The sequence below is a fragment of the Tyto alba genome, unplaced genomic scaffold (genome assembly GCF_018691265.1).
Source record: "Tyto alba isolate M040663 unplaced genomic scaffold, T.alba_DEE_v4.0 Super-Scaffold_19, whole genome shotgun sequence".
Classification (NCBI taxonomy): domain Eukaryota; kingdom Metazoa; phylum Chordata; class Aves; order Strigiformes; family Tytonidae; genus Tyto; species Tyto alba.
The window spans coordinates 9,946,885-9,961,578 of record NW_024881281.1 but is presented as its reverse complement, the minus strand read 5'-3'; the positions used below and the strand labels follow the sequence as shown (position 1 = coordinate 9,961,578).

Below are 14,694 nucleotides of genomic sequence, written 5' to 3'. Positions count from 1 at the left end.
ATGGATCAAGATAAGGACAGGGAGAGATCGTCACGGGCAAAACAGACTCTACTTGGGGAAAGTAGTTTGATTTATTACCAAGCAAATTAGAAAAGGATAACGAGAAATAAAAGCAAATCTTAAAAACGCTTTTCCCCCACCCCTCCCTTTTCCTGTGCTTAACTTTACTCTTGATTTCTCTACCTCCTCCTCCCCCAGCAGCACAGGGGGATGAGGAGTGGGAGGTGCAGTCAGTTCATCGCCCATTGTTTCCTCCCCAGGGAGAGGACTCCTCCCACTCTTCCGGTGTTCCAGCGTGGGGTCCCTCCCACGGGAGACAGTCTTCCACAAACTTCTCCAACACTGAACCTTTCCCACAGGCTACAGTTCTTCACGAACTGCTCCGGCGTGGGTCCCTCCCGTGGCGTGCAGTCCCTCAGGAACAGGCTGCTCCAGCGTGGGACTCTGCGGGGTCACAAGTCCCGCCAGCAAACCTGCTCCAGCGTGAGCTCCTCTCTCCACTGGGCCACAGGTCCTGCCAGGAGCCTGCACCAGCACAGGCTTCCCACGACGTCACAGCCTCCTTCGGGCATCCCCCTGCTCCAGCGTGGGGTCCTCCCCAGGCTGCAGGTGAGTATCTGCTCCCCCCTGGGCTGCAGGGCACAGCCTGCCTCACCATGGTCTTCACCACGGGCTGCAGCGGAATCTCTGCTCCGGCACCTGGAGCACCTCCTCCCCCTCCTTCTTCAATGACCTTGGTGGCTGCAGAGTTGTTCCTCTCACATATTCTCACTCCTCTTCTTTGGCTGACACTGCTGTTTTACTGTTTTTTTTTTTCCCCTCTGAAACATGTTATCCCGGAGGTGCTACCACCATTGCTGATGGGCTCGGCCTTGGCCAGCAGTGGATCCATCTAGGAGCCAGCTGGCATTGGCTCTGTCAGACATGGGGGAAGCTCCCAGCAGCTTCTCACAGAAGCCCCCTGCTACAAAATCCTTGCCACACAAACCCAGTGCAATTCATGACCATATTTTTAATCATCACAGTGTTTTCAGTATTGCCTGTTGTGTTTCTAGTTCTTTATTTGCAGGCTTCTTTTGCCAAAGATTTGGTGCGTGTGTTGCTCAAGAGAAACATCCGCATGGTGACTGACTAATGAGTGCACCCATTCCCTTGTAAGCTAATTTTGTAGCTGAGTTGTCAGTACATACAAATCTTTGTATTAATGTCACACAATAAGCAGCAACTTTTAGACTATGCTTTTAATATACCTAATATTTGTTTCTGCTTGTGTAACTTTAACTCTGCAATTAAAATAACAAAACCCTATACAACATATTTAAAACAAACCAACAAACAAACAAAAAGGTTTGTAAATCCATTAGGTAAATTAGATGCCATAGAAGTTTGTATACGGCCTGGTAAGAGGCTACTGGCAGCCCCTTGTCTTATCCATCCGGACGTGAGAACCTTTTCATAGGTGTTTGGTTGAGTTCCGCTGGAAAGACTGAATTTGTAATTTTCTGACAAAAAGTTACGGACACAGTCCCAAACTGAGAGGCTTCTAGCAGGATTGACATAAATGCTTTAATTCAAGGAAGAACACGTAGAATTGATTCCATGGAAATTGGTGTTCTGGTTCATTTGGTTAAATACAATAATAGGAACAAGGGAGAGAGTTGCAGAGGGAATTAAGTGACGAAACCAAGGGGACTGATTACTGCTAGAGAGTGAGGGGTGTTTAGTTTCACAGGTCTCCAGGGCACCCTGATGTGTGCAGTGGTGGGCAGCAGCACCCACCAGGGTGGGCACGTCCCTGCATGAAGCTGTGGAGGGGAGGTGTGCCCTTCAGAGGCTGCCCATGTACTGATTGGATGGTTTGTTTTTCTTTTTCCAAGGTGTTAGAAAATGAATGGATGCTTAGTTTTTTGTGAGAAGCCCAGAGGAATTAAAGGGGTTTTGTTTGCCCTTAAATAAATTCGAGCCTTTTGTTTCCCGTGATCATTGCAGAAATCCAAAGGACCAGCTTGCACGAGCGGGGACAATTCCACTCTCTGGAAAATGTGACAGCACCAATTTTATTATAATTAAATAAGTACCAATAGAGTTTGGACTTCTCAAATATTATGTGTAAGTGTTGATGGACACACAGAACTAAAGTAATTGTTACTCAACATGATCATCATGTTGAGTAAGTAAATACAATTACACTGGTAAAGGCAGAAATTATCAGATGGTCAGGACTGCTGTGATCAATACTTCATTTTGTTTATATGGTTTCCCTGTAATTCACGAATGCCTAGGTGCTGCAGTAGGAAACCACATACTTAAAAACTAAAAAACTAAGTGAATTGTTCGCCAAGTCTGTTTGGCTTAAATGCAGAAATGGAGTTTTATACTAACAGTTTCTTAACTACTCCAAACTGGATAATATGTTCACTTTCATCTAGTTGCCTTGTGAGGTATATAGTTAGATACTGTATTTTCATTTTATCTAGAATTTTGTGATTATATGTTGGTCTATATTGGTATCTTTAGAAGTAGTGAAAATCAAATTTAAATATCTCTTTGCAAACATTATGCAGATTTATGAATGAGAAAAATTGGAGGTGCTTTTAAAATAACAGTTGCTGGAATCGTGTTTTACTTTGTTAATGGTTCTTAAGAGTAGCAGAAGCTAAAAAGTCATCATATGGTGCCGAGTATCATAAAAGTACCTAGAAAAATGGGAATTAATTATTAGTCGTTTTAAGAGGGGTCTCACAGCTGTTTTATGAACCACGCCTCCCCATCCCCAGCAAAATACTGCTGGTTTTGTGTGACTTTGTGCTGTCTTGGTGGTATCGGGTGTGCTGAGCGCCAGGTGTTTCCCCTCAGAGCTTTGTTTGTTAGGGGCCCTTGTTCTCTTTCCCGACTGCCTTTGGTTGTTGACCTTCTGCTTGGATGCCCTCGGAGAAAAAAAATGAAAGCTTAAATCAGTGAGCACTACAGTAGGGATTTGGGGCAGTGTGTTGGTTTACAGCAAGGTAGTAGTTCTGAGTGGTGTGATTCTGTGAATCGTTTCATTAATTAGGGTGGCATGGGGTGCCATAAGTAGCGTTGCTGGTGTGTGTTGTTGGGGTGAGCCCTAATGTGAAACACTTGGTGCTGCGTCTTGTTGATTCTGCTGCTGGGAGTTAAGTCCCTGTGGTGGGAGTTGGATTGAAATGGTGACAGAGAATGTCCCAGTTGCCGTGTTTAATGAGTCACTGTTGCTGTGCTTGTAATGGTGTCAGATGTGAATTGTAAGAGCATGCTTACCAGGGAACCTGCTCCTTGGGTGAAACCGGTGTGTGCCATGTCTGTATTCCTGGTGTCTCGGACTAGAAAGCAATTTATCTTAAGGTTAGGGAAGTAAACATGCTTAATTTTTAGTGAGCAAAGGAGCAAGAAAGTTGACTTTAATAGTGATGTGCACTTTTCTGGAATCAGCCACTCTGCTGCTCCAGATAAGAGGCTGGAAAAAAAGGCAACAGAGATACTTCAGGGAGCATGTGTGGAGCAGAGAGGGGCAAAGCCTCTGTGGTATGTTAAGGTTTCTTCAGGGGTGCTCTGCTGTCCTTGAGAGTTATTTCAGTTCATTTTTAGAGGGGGTTAATAGCCTGGGTTCAGTTTTAGCTAAAAGCTAAACCAGTCGTATGTACGTGATATTGCTCTTTAGCCAATGATTCCAGGTTTGTACTTCCCAGGGGAGCCAACTTCTGCCTGGAAGAGCTGACAGTAAGGCAGAAGAGATAAACCCAGATGGGTTTGACTTGACTAAATGCCCTCTGGTATCTCCATATTGTTTCTCCTTCCTGTTTCTGATGTGGGGAAACTTCACCCTCTTGTTTTTGGTATAGGCTGTAAGCAGAGTTAAACCTGCCAGACTTGCCTCTGCCTCTTTGCCTTGGATCGAACTGGCTCTGAACATCTGGAGCTGCTTTTGGTTGGTGTGGTGCAGCAGTGTGTTTGTTTCAGAAAAGGCTGGTCCTCCACAGAGGTAACATGGATGTTGCTCATCCAAATCGATTCATCATCTACATGCACCAGATGCAGAGGTGAAGAACTGGCAGTGTTTTTGTGAAGTAACTCCCAGATCCTTTGCTTCTGTTTCTCTTGGGCTATGGCTGGTGAAAATATTTAATTTCAAAAAACAGTTGTATGTATCTGAAGGTAGGGATGTCACACAGTCTGAGCACCCTTGCTGGCTTTCCGCTATGTGTGAGCAGTCCTAGTGGTTGGAAGGAGCTGAAAATTGTCACTTATAGAGTATTTGTATTATTGTAAGATGATCAATGACATGTCATATAAATGAAAATAGATCATCCTTTCAGGAGTGTGTATGTCAGCTATGAACAGACGCTGGAGGGTAAAGGTGAGAATCTCCTAATCCTGTGTGCACTGAGGCTAGGGTAGATGTGTTACAGAAAATCAGAAAAGATGGTGGTGGTAGGTTTGCATCCCGACAGAGTTTCTATGATAGCTTAGCTAAGGACCGTCAGACTTAACTTCCTGTGAAACACAGGATCACTGAACCAAATTGTAGGAAAAATAACACAGATTCTTAGCCAAAATTTGTTTTAAAAGATTCATTTGCATTTAACAGCTTGTGAGTATTGATCTGTACAGTTTGGAAAGAACCAACTTCTGTCCTTTGTCAGAAGGCCAGCATTTGGGCAGAGTTAAATATGCTGAAATTGACTTTGCCCAAAAGGCAAAGAAACCAAGGGGTGAAAGCTGCAATAGCCAAGAAGCAGTCTAGCTTCATTAGATTTTTTTCTTTTTGTGGTATATTTTTTGCATTCCTAATTGTCCCAGCTTTGTAATGAAATGTGTGCTTTTGTACTTTGCTGGAATAACTTTTTTTCCCCAGATATCAAAAGTGGCCCATGGGTATCGAGCAGTAGCTGGACTTCTTTCTCCTAGGGAGCAGCAAATCTTCAGTGTTGTGTAAGGGTGAGCTCACACAAACTCCTATCCAGCTGTATTTTGGGGTTCTTGGGAGTTACCTTCTTTTCCATCAGTGTGGCAAGATTTGTTTTAGTGTTTGTAATGCTAGATGAGGGGTTAGTGGAGAAAAGTATTACCATAGTTTGAGCTCAGAGGGCAACTAAGCACCACAGAGCTGCTCACTCCTCCCTTCCCCGCCCATCTCTGGGAAGGAGAAAATAAAAGGCTCCAGAATCGAGATAAGGACAGGGAGAGATGACTCACCCATTATTGTCAGGGGCAAAAGACAGACTCGGGTAAAAAGACTGACTCCTTAGGGGAAGAGAAAAGGAACATAAATTTAATTCAGATGCTAACAATACTACCACTTAACAGGAGGAGTAGGACAGTGAGAACCATTACCATATCTTAAAAACACCTTCCACCCACCCCTCCCTTCCTCCCCAGCTCAGCTTTGCTCCTGATTTTTCTACTTCCTCCCACCCAGCAGCTCAGGGGGCAGGGAATGGGAGGTGTGGTCAGTGCTGCTGCTTCTTCCTCTTAGGGGTAGGGGAGAGCTCTCCTCACATTCTTTCCCTGCTCCAGCATAATTCCCCTCTCACAGTCCTCCATGAACTCTCTTCAACATGAGTCCCTCCCAGCACCAAGCTGCAACAGTGGGGGCTGCTTCTTCCCTCAAAGTCCCAGCCTTCTTTAACAACTGGTTAAAATGTTTTACTTGCAGTAGAAACAATTTAAACTTGGAAAAGGATAGTAATGAATGTGGTCTCTTATAAATCTATAGGAGAAAAAAAAGAAAAAGGAGAGGAAGAGTCGAATCGCCACCTCTGGTTGCAGCTTGTCTCAGGTCCTGTAGTTTTGGGTGGTGGGTGTACACACAGCAAAGCTTTCTGTCACCTTTTAAGTTCTTGGTATCATCTAATTTGCATACTACACAAAGAGGCAGATCTGGTACCCAGTTTTTATCTCTCTTATCAGCCTCTTAGCGGAACTTCCTTTGAGGCTTATCTAAGGAATTTGTCTATACAGCTGCAAGGAAAGGAAGCCCTGCATCCTTCAATACACTATGGGCTTCTTTGAGCAGCATTCCTTAGACTAATCACAGGGGCCACAACTTGTCCTTGAGGCTTTCTGTGTTGAGGAATGTTTGGGGCATTAACTCTTCAGTTCCTTACAGGGGGGTGGCCCTGCTCTGGTGCACCTACCCCCTGCTTCTTCTGTTTTCCACTGACCTTGGTGTTTGCAGAGGTGTCTCCCTCACAACTCCAGCTCTTCCTCCCAGGTTCCCCTTCTTAAGTTCTCCAACCAGGAGCTGAGGGAGCTTTGAGAAGCTTCTCACAGGGGCCACTGGTGTAGCCCCCTCCTCTACTAACAAAAACCCCACTGCTCACACAAACCAAGCACAAGTTTGCTTTGGCATCCACAGCTGCTTTTCTGGAGAGTAGCAGACAATGGATAGAAAAACCATTTCAGGAACACCTGCTCGCATTACATTTGGTGAAGGGTAAAAATGTTTTGCTATTGCTTATTAAGACCGCTCTAAGAAATGCATATTCCTTTTTTTTTTTTTCTTTTTTCCCCCTAATTTTCCATATGTATTCTTTGTATGATTCAGTAATAGGTTTTTTAATAATTATAATAACTTTTTTGCTTTTGTTTTTTGTGTGTCTGACAAGCAACTGCTAGAGAGAGTATCCGTTACTAGTGGGTTTATCAAGATTGGCGTGCCTGCCAGGGAAGATGGAAAGTAACTGTCTTGTGGTTTTGTTCTCTCTTGCCTTGAGTATTTATATTTTTTGGGCCATAAAAGTAGAAGCCAGCAAGACACATGTGGCGTGAGATACACGTTAATTTGATTTGGCTTCCTGAAAAGCTACTGGTTTCGGTCTTTGGTTTTCTCCTTGTAAAAGGAAAACCCAGAGGGTTTTTTAGCTCTGTATCATGGTGACCTTCTCGTCAGGAAGCGTGCTTGTTTTGGCTGGGATAGGGTTAATTTTCTCCACAGTAGCTACTCCGGGGCTCTGGTTTGGATCTGTGCTGCAAACAGAGTTGGTAACACAGGGCTGTTCCCGTGATCGCTGAGCAGCGCTCACCCAGAGCCAAGGCCTTTTCTGCCTCTCACCCCACCCCACCAGCGAGGAGCCGGGGGGGCACAAGGAGCTGGGGGGGGCACAGCCGGGACAGCTGACCCCAGCTGACCCCAGGGCCATCCCAGACCGTACAGAGCTGGGGGAAGGAGGAGGAAGGGGGGGACGCTCGGAGTGACGGCGTTTGTCTGCCCAAGTCCCCGTTACGCGTGCTGGAGCCCGGCTGGGCTGGGGATGGCTGAGCCTGCCTGCCCAGGGGAAGGGGGGGTGAATTCCTTGGTGGGCTTTGCTTGTGGGCACGGCTTTTGCTTTACCTACTCCACTGCCTTTATCTCAGCCCACGAGTTTTTTCACTTTCACCTTTCCGATTCTCTCCCCCATCCTGCCTGGGCCAGGGGCGTGAGTGAGCGGCTGTGTGAGGCTGAGTTGCTGGCTGGGGTTGAACCACAGGCAAGAATGGCTAAATGCTACAGCCTTGGTACTCTACCAGTATATTTTGCAATGCTTTGTTCATTGTTACAAGCCTTTACTTGGGCAAAGACTCATCTTGGCACAGTTAAACTGAAGGATTTATAGGTAATTATACCTAATATTAACTGATCTGGAAGTTCTTTTTAACAATATGTGATTAAGATTAATAGATATCTCATAAGTGTTACTCTGTTGGACAGTTTATAATTTTTCAAAGAACGGTTCTTAAATGAGATTTCTTGTGTAGCACAGTGGTAAGCGGTAAGGTTTTAGACTTTTTTCAAGGCTTTGCACTGGGGATTTACGTTGGGCAATGGTGTTGTCACATACTTTCTAAGGGCTGGATCTTGGAAAGGCAGCCAGGTTCATTAGATCTACTGAACCATAGTCTATTCTTTCTAATAATAAACACTGTCTCAGTGGTATAGATAAGGATAGTGGAGAAAACTGTTGTGTGAAGGAGAGAAACTGGCAAAATGGATGGGGGGGGGCGGGTTGGGAGGGAAAGTCGCATGAGATTTGCTGTAAAGTCAGCATGAAAAAATATTCTCATGCTGCCATGGTGCAACAGGGTATCTCTTGAATCTACATTAAACACTGATCTGCCACCATGCATACTGATTAAAGAATGGGTATCCTAAAAATACAAGGCACTGTGACTTCATACTTTGTAAAGACTCTTCCAAATGTTATTAGAAAAGTAGTCCAGTGACAACCTAATCCAACTCCTGATCCAAAATTCTAAAAAGTCTAAAAGCTATCATGCTTAAAATCATTGTCAGCATGCCAACACTAAAGGAGTTAAGAGGATCTTGAGAGCTCTATTAGGTATCAAAAATCACGGCTCAATGAAGATTTATTTACATTACATAATCTCCCTTTTCCCTCTGATATTCCACAAGCAGTAAGTAAGATGCCCCTCTTCCTCTGGAGGATAACCCCATCAGCCTCTGCCTCCCCATGCCCAGCTGACCCTCTCTTAGGTCACTGAAGCAATCAACATCAGTCAACAGTTGTTCTTCCTTTATATTGACTTCTGAAGTTTAGCTCCTTTTCCAGACCTAAGGCAGGACCTGTTTGCCTACTCCTCAGTGTAGCAGGTAGCAGTGTTCAAACCTCTCATTACCTGCATCCTCAGGCAGCTGCTGACTATGCCGCTGCCAGTTAATCCATGTCACGGTTTTAAAACTGTTTAAACCTTGCCAGCCTGTGTCTGTGGAGCCAGAAGGCTGCTGGATGTCTCTTGCAAGCTTGCAGTGTTGCTAGCTTTTTTTTTCTTTTCCCCTCCTCTCCAATTTGTAGTCTGAAGTGTTCTAAGTCCTGTCAAAAGAACAACACATTGCCATTTTTTCCAATGTAAGCATGCATTATCACATGCAATGGTTATTTGTGCTGCCCTGACTTGTCTGCACATCTAATAAGATACACGTCACCTTTGAAAACTTGAGCCATGTCGTGTGTCCAGGTTCTACAGGAGTGGCAAGCTGTCTCATCGAGCTGTTATGAAATGTCTCATTTATCTGAGCTACCTTGACTTTTGTGGTGATTTTTCTCAAGACTTGCACATGGAGTTGTAACGGCTAAACCTCTACCAGTTCTCTCCTCCTCCAGGCATGTCAGGTTATTGCTTTAGATAGGTATAAACATAACAAGTTGCAACACTCCAATAGGAAAATGTGCTCTTAGCAGCTGCTGAAACTTCATTCTCGATATATTCATTCTTGTATAGACAATTCTGCCAGAAAAAACGTAAGTCCTGATTATTACTTATGTTGAAAGTCTCCTGAATGACATACAGAAGTAGGTTTAAATCTCCTTCTTGTGTCACTGCTGAAATTCAGTTCTTAATTTTAGCACCTTAATTGGGACTGCTTGGCTTTGGAGTTAATCCTACAACTGAAGAATATGTGAATAAAAATGTCACATTCTGGTTACTGTAGTCTCTGAGGCCGTGATTTTGGGGCAGGGTGGTAGTGGTTTGTTTTGAGCTAGGCCATAATAATTACAGGAAGGTTTGTTCTAATAATTGTGTCATAACTATAATTTGCATTTTCTTTTCTGTACATTAATGCCAGTGGGGTTTTTTGCTGTATTTATCTAGACTGCTGGAGTTGCAAACATGCTTAAAAAGAAAAATTGACGTAAATTCTGCTAATGAATTAATATGCATCTTTCTAGGCTCAAAGGGTTTGTGGTCTAGTCATGGCACAACGTTTTAACTTTTGAGTGTTTAGCTTGAGCTTTGGATGAAACAGCAGGAAGCATGAAAGAATAGAAGAGCGAGCTCCGGTTAATTTACCTGTATATTTTCTTGCTTGTGCGTGTGCTGGTTCTACAGGGGTGTGTTCTGGGTTTTTGATTTTTTTTTTCTTTACTTGCGTGAGAGAGGTTTTAGTTTTCTTGCACTGCTGTGTATATCTGAACAGGTTTTTAAGTTTCATTTTATAGGAGGAAGATGGCCCAAACTACCTCACCAGCAACATCCATCCATGGTGAGGACTCCTCTGAAAGCAGAATGGTGGTTACATTCCTCATGTCAGCACTTGAGTCAATGGTAAGTAGAGAAGTTAAGCAGCTGCATCAATCCTCTGCCTTGGTGTGTGCAGGTTTATGCCTATATATTGCCTCCCGCTGGGGAGCAGGAAAGGTGTAATGTGGTATCTACCTTACTGCGTGCTGTCCAACCAGCTGTAACTCCATCTCTTTGCTTGAGGAAAATCATGCTAACAGTCTTCCTAACAGTCATCTTGTTTCTTGTTGTGGTGTGGTGGTTTTAGAAAATATTTTGTCAAAGAAACAAATGTGAAATATTTCTTGATTGCTCAGGTGAAGTGTGGTTGAAAGGCAAGAATATATTTTGATCTTTGTCATCTGTAATATAGAGTGAATGAACAGCCTGGAGGCTAATGCCTTATCCTCAGCTGCTATACCAATTCAAGAAAAGTTGTTCAGAAAATACCTTTTTTTTTTTTTTTTTCTCCTTAAGTTGGCATATCACCTATTTTGTAGCAGTTATTTAATCATTTTGTGGTGGGGTTTAAGGTTGGCCAGGACTGTGTGTGGAAATGCCTGTCCCATTTCCTTAAAGGTGAGGCACTGTCAAAGATCTAGCTCTTTATAATTGTTTTCCTAAATGATAAGCAAGAACAAAAATTTTCTTTTTGTCAATGAAACTTTGAATGGTATGGTGATAAAAGAATTGAGTGCAAGCCTTTTTTCCCAATGGATGTATTTGGTTCCTGAAGGCTGTATGTCACTTTTTCCTGTCATGCTGCAGTTGTTGGTGTCTTTATAGGTTGCAGCAAACTCTGATCATCTGAGTTTCTAGGAGAAATTGACTTTTTGTGATCACTTCTTGATGATCTCACTGATTTTCTTAGGATGTTTGCTGTTTCCTTGTGCTGTAGGCTTCCTGCCTTACTACTTTGCCAGAAATTTCTCCCAGCAGAGCACATGTAGGTGTTCACAGGGAAGGAGGAATTTGCCTGAGCACAGCAGGCAGGACAAGGCAGACTGCAGGCAGCCTTTCTGCTTGCCACCACACCTTTTTGAACAGAACATGATGTGTGATAAGTGTGCTGTGAATGAACAGAACTCCTCTATGCTCTGTTGAAAGTTGGAGTTGGAGTAAGACACACAATATTATTATCTAACAAGGAAGTGGTAATTTCACATGGATTGATGTCATAAATCATTTTAATTAAAAACAGGACAATCTTTTAAGTCTAGACAAGGCCTTAATTTCACTAATGCATCTACAGTGTTTTTAAGATTCCTGATGAAAAGCACTCCAGATGTATAAATTACCCTTTGCTAATGGCTGATGTTATGTTACTCGCAGTACCTTCTGAAGGGTGAATGCTGGCAGCAGAAGTAATAACTGTTTTACATGATACCACATACATTTCTATTAACTGTACTCTTAACTGTGGTAATAAAAGCTTTTTGTTTTTCTTTTTAGTGTAAAGAACTTGCCAAGTCCAAGGCAGAAGTTGTCTGTATTGCTGTATATGAAACAGATGTGTTTGTAGTTGGAACTGAAAGAGGAAAAGCCTTCATCAATTCTAGGAAAGATTTTCAGAAGGATTTTGTTAAATACTGTAAGTTTCAATGTTGTATTTCTGTATTTCACAAGCTGCGTAATGTGTATTGCATACTACTAACCTTGGGGACTAAAGTTCTATATATCATGGCTACTTGCTATAATTACATTGGCTATGGCAAAACCAGCTGTTTAAGAACATAAAAATAATTAGTAACAGTGGTCTTGTTTGGAGTGTTATTTCAACTGTGGCTGGAAACATTTTTTTTTTTTATTATTTTTTTTTTTTTTTTAGATAATGTGACAAACTAGTACAATAAGTATTGGGCTGTCCACTTTCACAATACATCCTGCATTTCCTAGTGCACGTTGGGTTTTCTTTGTATCCCTCCAAGTGTTTTTTCTACTTGTCAAGGCTGGGCAGGACATTAAACAGGTAGTGAACTACTGTCAGCTAAGATGGTCCTGGTTCTTCACATGACTTTGTGCCTTATATCACTGTTATTTATTAGATGGAAATATGTATCTATACCATAACGACTTAAAATTACATCTGCATTACTGTTGTACTCCTTTAAGTACATCTAGGGTGTGTTTTTTGTTTAATTTAATTTTTATGGTAAACCAGTGGAAATTCTGTGTTCATAAAACATGATTCATTGAGTACAGGACAGTATTTTTAGGAGCTAGGTTTTGAAGAATCAGTGACTCCTTGGGGGAGTATTGATGCGCTTATTTAGAAAGGTGGTGTTGATGGACACTGCTTAATAATGAGGGGAAAGGGAGAAGATGCAGGTGAAGAGCAGGGTATGAGAGAAGAATCAGTGTTTGTGTGGAGTTCAAAAGCAACAGCTGTAAAATGTTCTGGCTTGGCTCATTAAATATTGCTTGGAAAGCAGCTATGATTAATTTGTAGCAGAATCATTTGCTCCTAAAAATGTTTTCGCTGCTAGCTAAAATTCTCCTGGAGGTTTTTTTTTGGGGTCATTAGTTTGTGGTGTGGCTCTGGATTTTTGCCATTGTCCAGTGCACTTGGACAGTGTCTTTCTGTGTGCGTAAGTATATTTACTCTAAGGAAAGTCACCACAATGTTGCATTGTAACAGATAACTGATGTCAAAATGCAGAATTACAACCTCACTGAGGAATCAAGTATAAGATGAATCAATTCCTTTTCAATTTTTCACAGGAGCAATTTTCTGACATTGGTATTTATGAAAACTGTTAGCTGAATAATGGGGGGAGTTCAGTTTTTCACCTGATTTCTTTTTTGTTGTTGTTGTTCCTTAAAGGGCTTCCCTGAGGTCCTAGATATTATGTTTTGTTGCCGGTACAGTAGTATCATTGGTGCTGATATACTGGAGACTTTGTATGCTGGGCACATCTATTGGTAGGGAGTCTGAAATAACTGGGACTTGACATTTGATCTCCCTGGCTAGATTCGTATTTCTAGTTCTGTACCATGGGAAGCACTGGCTTCTCGTCCCTGCTTGTGTTTGATTGTATCAGTTGTGGTTTCTATAGATATGTGCATGTGTTTAAATCTTCCATTAGTTCTGATAATCCCGATCTTCTGCTTTATTCCAGTTGCAAGATGTTTTACATGATGACAGTGGTTTTATTCTGTCAGGCTGACGAGATTGAACAATATCCACTTTGGAAACAGTGTTCATTGTGCTTCTTGCAGAACATCATGGTGTAGATCTGTGAATAAAGCCAACTAACCTCAGTCATTGCATTCATGCTTTCACTAAGTGCATATCCCCTGTACTTTCTGGGAAGTTTTGATGCTGGAGGTAGTTTTCTCCTGTCGTTGACAAAGATGTTAATAATTCCAGAAAACTAGATTTCAGAACACCAATTTTTAGGAATAATAGCATTACGTATTCCTGGCAATGATGATTCCATCACTGCCTTTGACAACTCGGAAGTCTTGATGAAGTTTATAGTCTAATATATTTCGATCTAAAACTTAGAACTGTGGAGACAACACTTCGTTTCTCCTTGCACCTTGTTTCTTCAGTTAAATATGAAAGCTAGGAATAGACAATGTTAGTTGCAATTTTGGTAGGTGTTTTGGAAAAAGCCAGGAAGGCCACAGTTCTACATATTTTTAATAAGTTAGAGTTAGGCCCTTTTTCTTCCTTTATGATTAATAAAGGCTTTCAAGAGATTTTTAAATTGCTCTTATAATTAAGCCTTTAAAAATTCAGCTGTGATATGTTTGGAACGTTTGGTACTGACAATATTGAGAACTACTGCTCCACTTGTGTAGGTCTCCATTTTTCTTGAGGTATGGAAACAGAAGTGTAGTTACTAAGCATTCATCTGGTTATATCTGACTGTTGTGATAAGCAAGCATGTGTCTCCAGTCTTTACTTCCATTTTTTGCATAGCTCGTTTTTACAGTTTGAGTAAATACGAAGAGTTTTCAGAATTTGGAGGCTTTAAACCTGCTGCTCATTTTTCATAATGAGTATAATTTAGTGGGTTAAATTAATGAAATGTGTATATGACGTTTATGAAGGAAGTAGCATGTACATTTTCTAGCCATATAGGACTGATAAAAATAACAGCGGTTCAGTGAAAGTGTCACTGGAGTTTGGTTTCCTGTGGTTTTCATTCATAACAACTTTCATGCATGTGGGTTCCTTAACGCCTAGCTGCAGGGGAAGGAGGAGCCCTGCACATACCTCATGTACATTGTTACCTTAAGAAAATGGGTTAGAAACAAATTATAGCAATATTTTTTTTTAATGTTAGTATGGGTTGAGTAGAGAGTGTCGAAGAACCAGTCAACAGTCATTAGTTACCTAAAATTGGGTGTCCTTCTGAACTGTGCTTAATTAAGATGGCTGTAAGCCCTATGTTACAGTGAAATGGTACATTTCAGTCAATGCAGAACTGCATGTGCTTGTACACATAGCATGTAATTTAGAAAAACTGATGCTGCAGGTTACCTAAGCCTGTGTAAGTTTATGTTGTACATAAAAATATATTCTTCGAGTGCCTGCACATATTCAGAATATGGACAAGCATGGATACTTGTGCACTGTAAGCAATCAAGATCATATACATCTTGCTCTATCAGTACCTCCTCGTTTTAGCTGCTATTCCCTGCTGAAGTGCATTGTGTAGTCCTCAG

At 42.0% G+C, this 14,694-nt stretch overlaps 1 protein-coding gene across 8 annotated transcripts in view; it reads left to right on the top strand.

The window, feature by feature from the left end:
- Window positions 1-571: 571 nt before the first annotated feature.
- Window positions 572-14,694, top strand: part of GTF2I (general transcription factor IIi) — an 80,115-nt gene continuing 65,992 nt past the window's right edge. For 2 of the 8 annotated variants that reach the window (XM_042791336.1, XM_042791333.1), the window contains exons 1-3: window positions 2,006-2,109; window positions 9,957-10,062; window positions 11,470-11,608. In XM_042791336.1, coding sequence (XP_042647270.1) covers window positions 9,964-10,062; window positions 11,470-11,608 — 238 coding nt within the window. In that variant the 5' untranslated portion in view covers window positions 2,006-2,109; window positions 9,957-9,963. Of the gene's footprint in view, window positions 610-2,004; window positions 2,110-4,930; window positions 4,957-9,943; window positions 10,063-11,469; window positions 11,609-14,694 lie in introns of those variants that run through there. The other 6 variants (XM_042791330.1, XM_042791334.1, XM_042791338.1 and 3 more) reach the window with 6 other exon arrangements.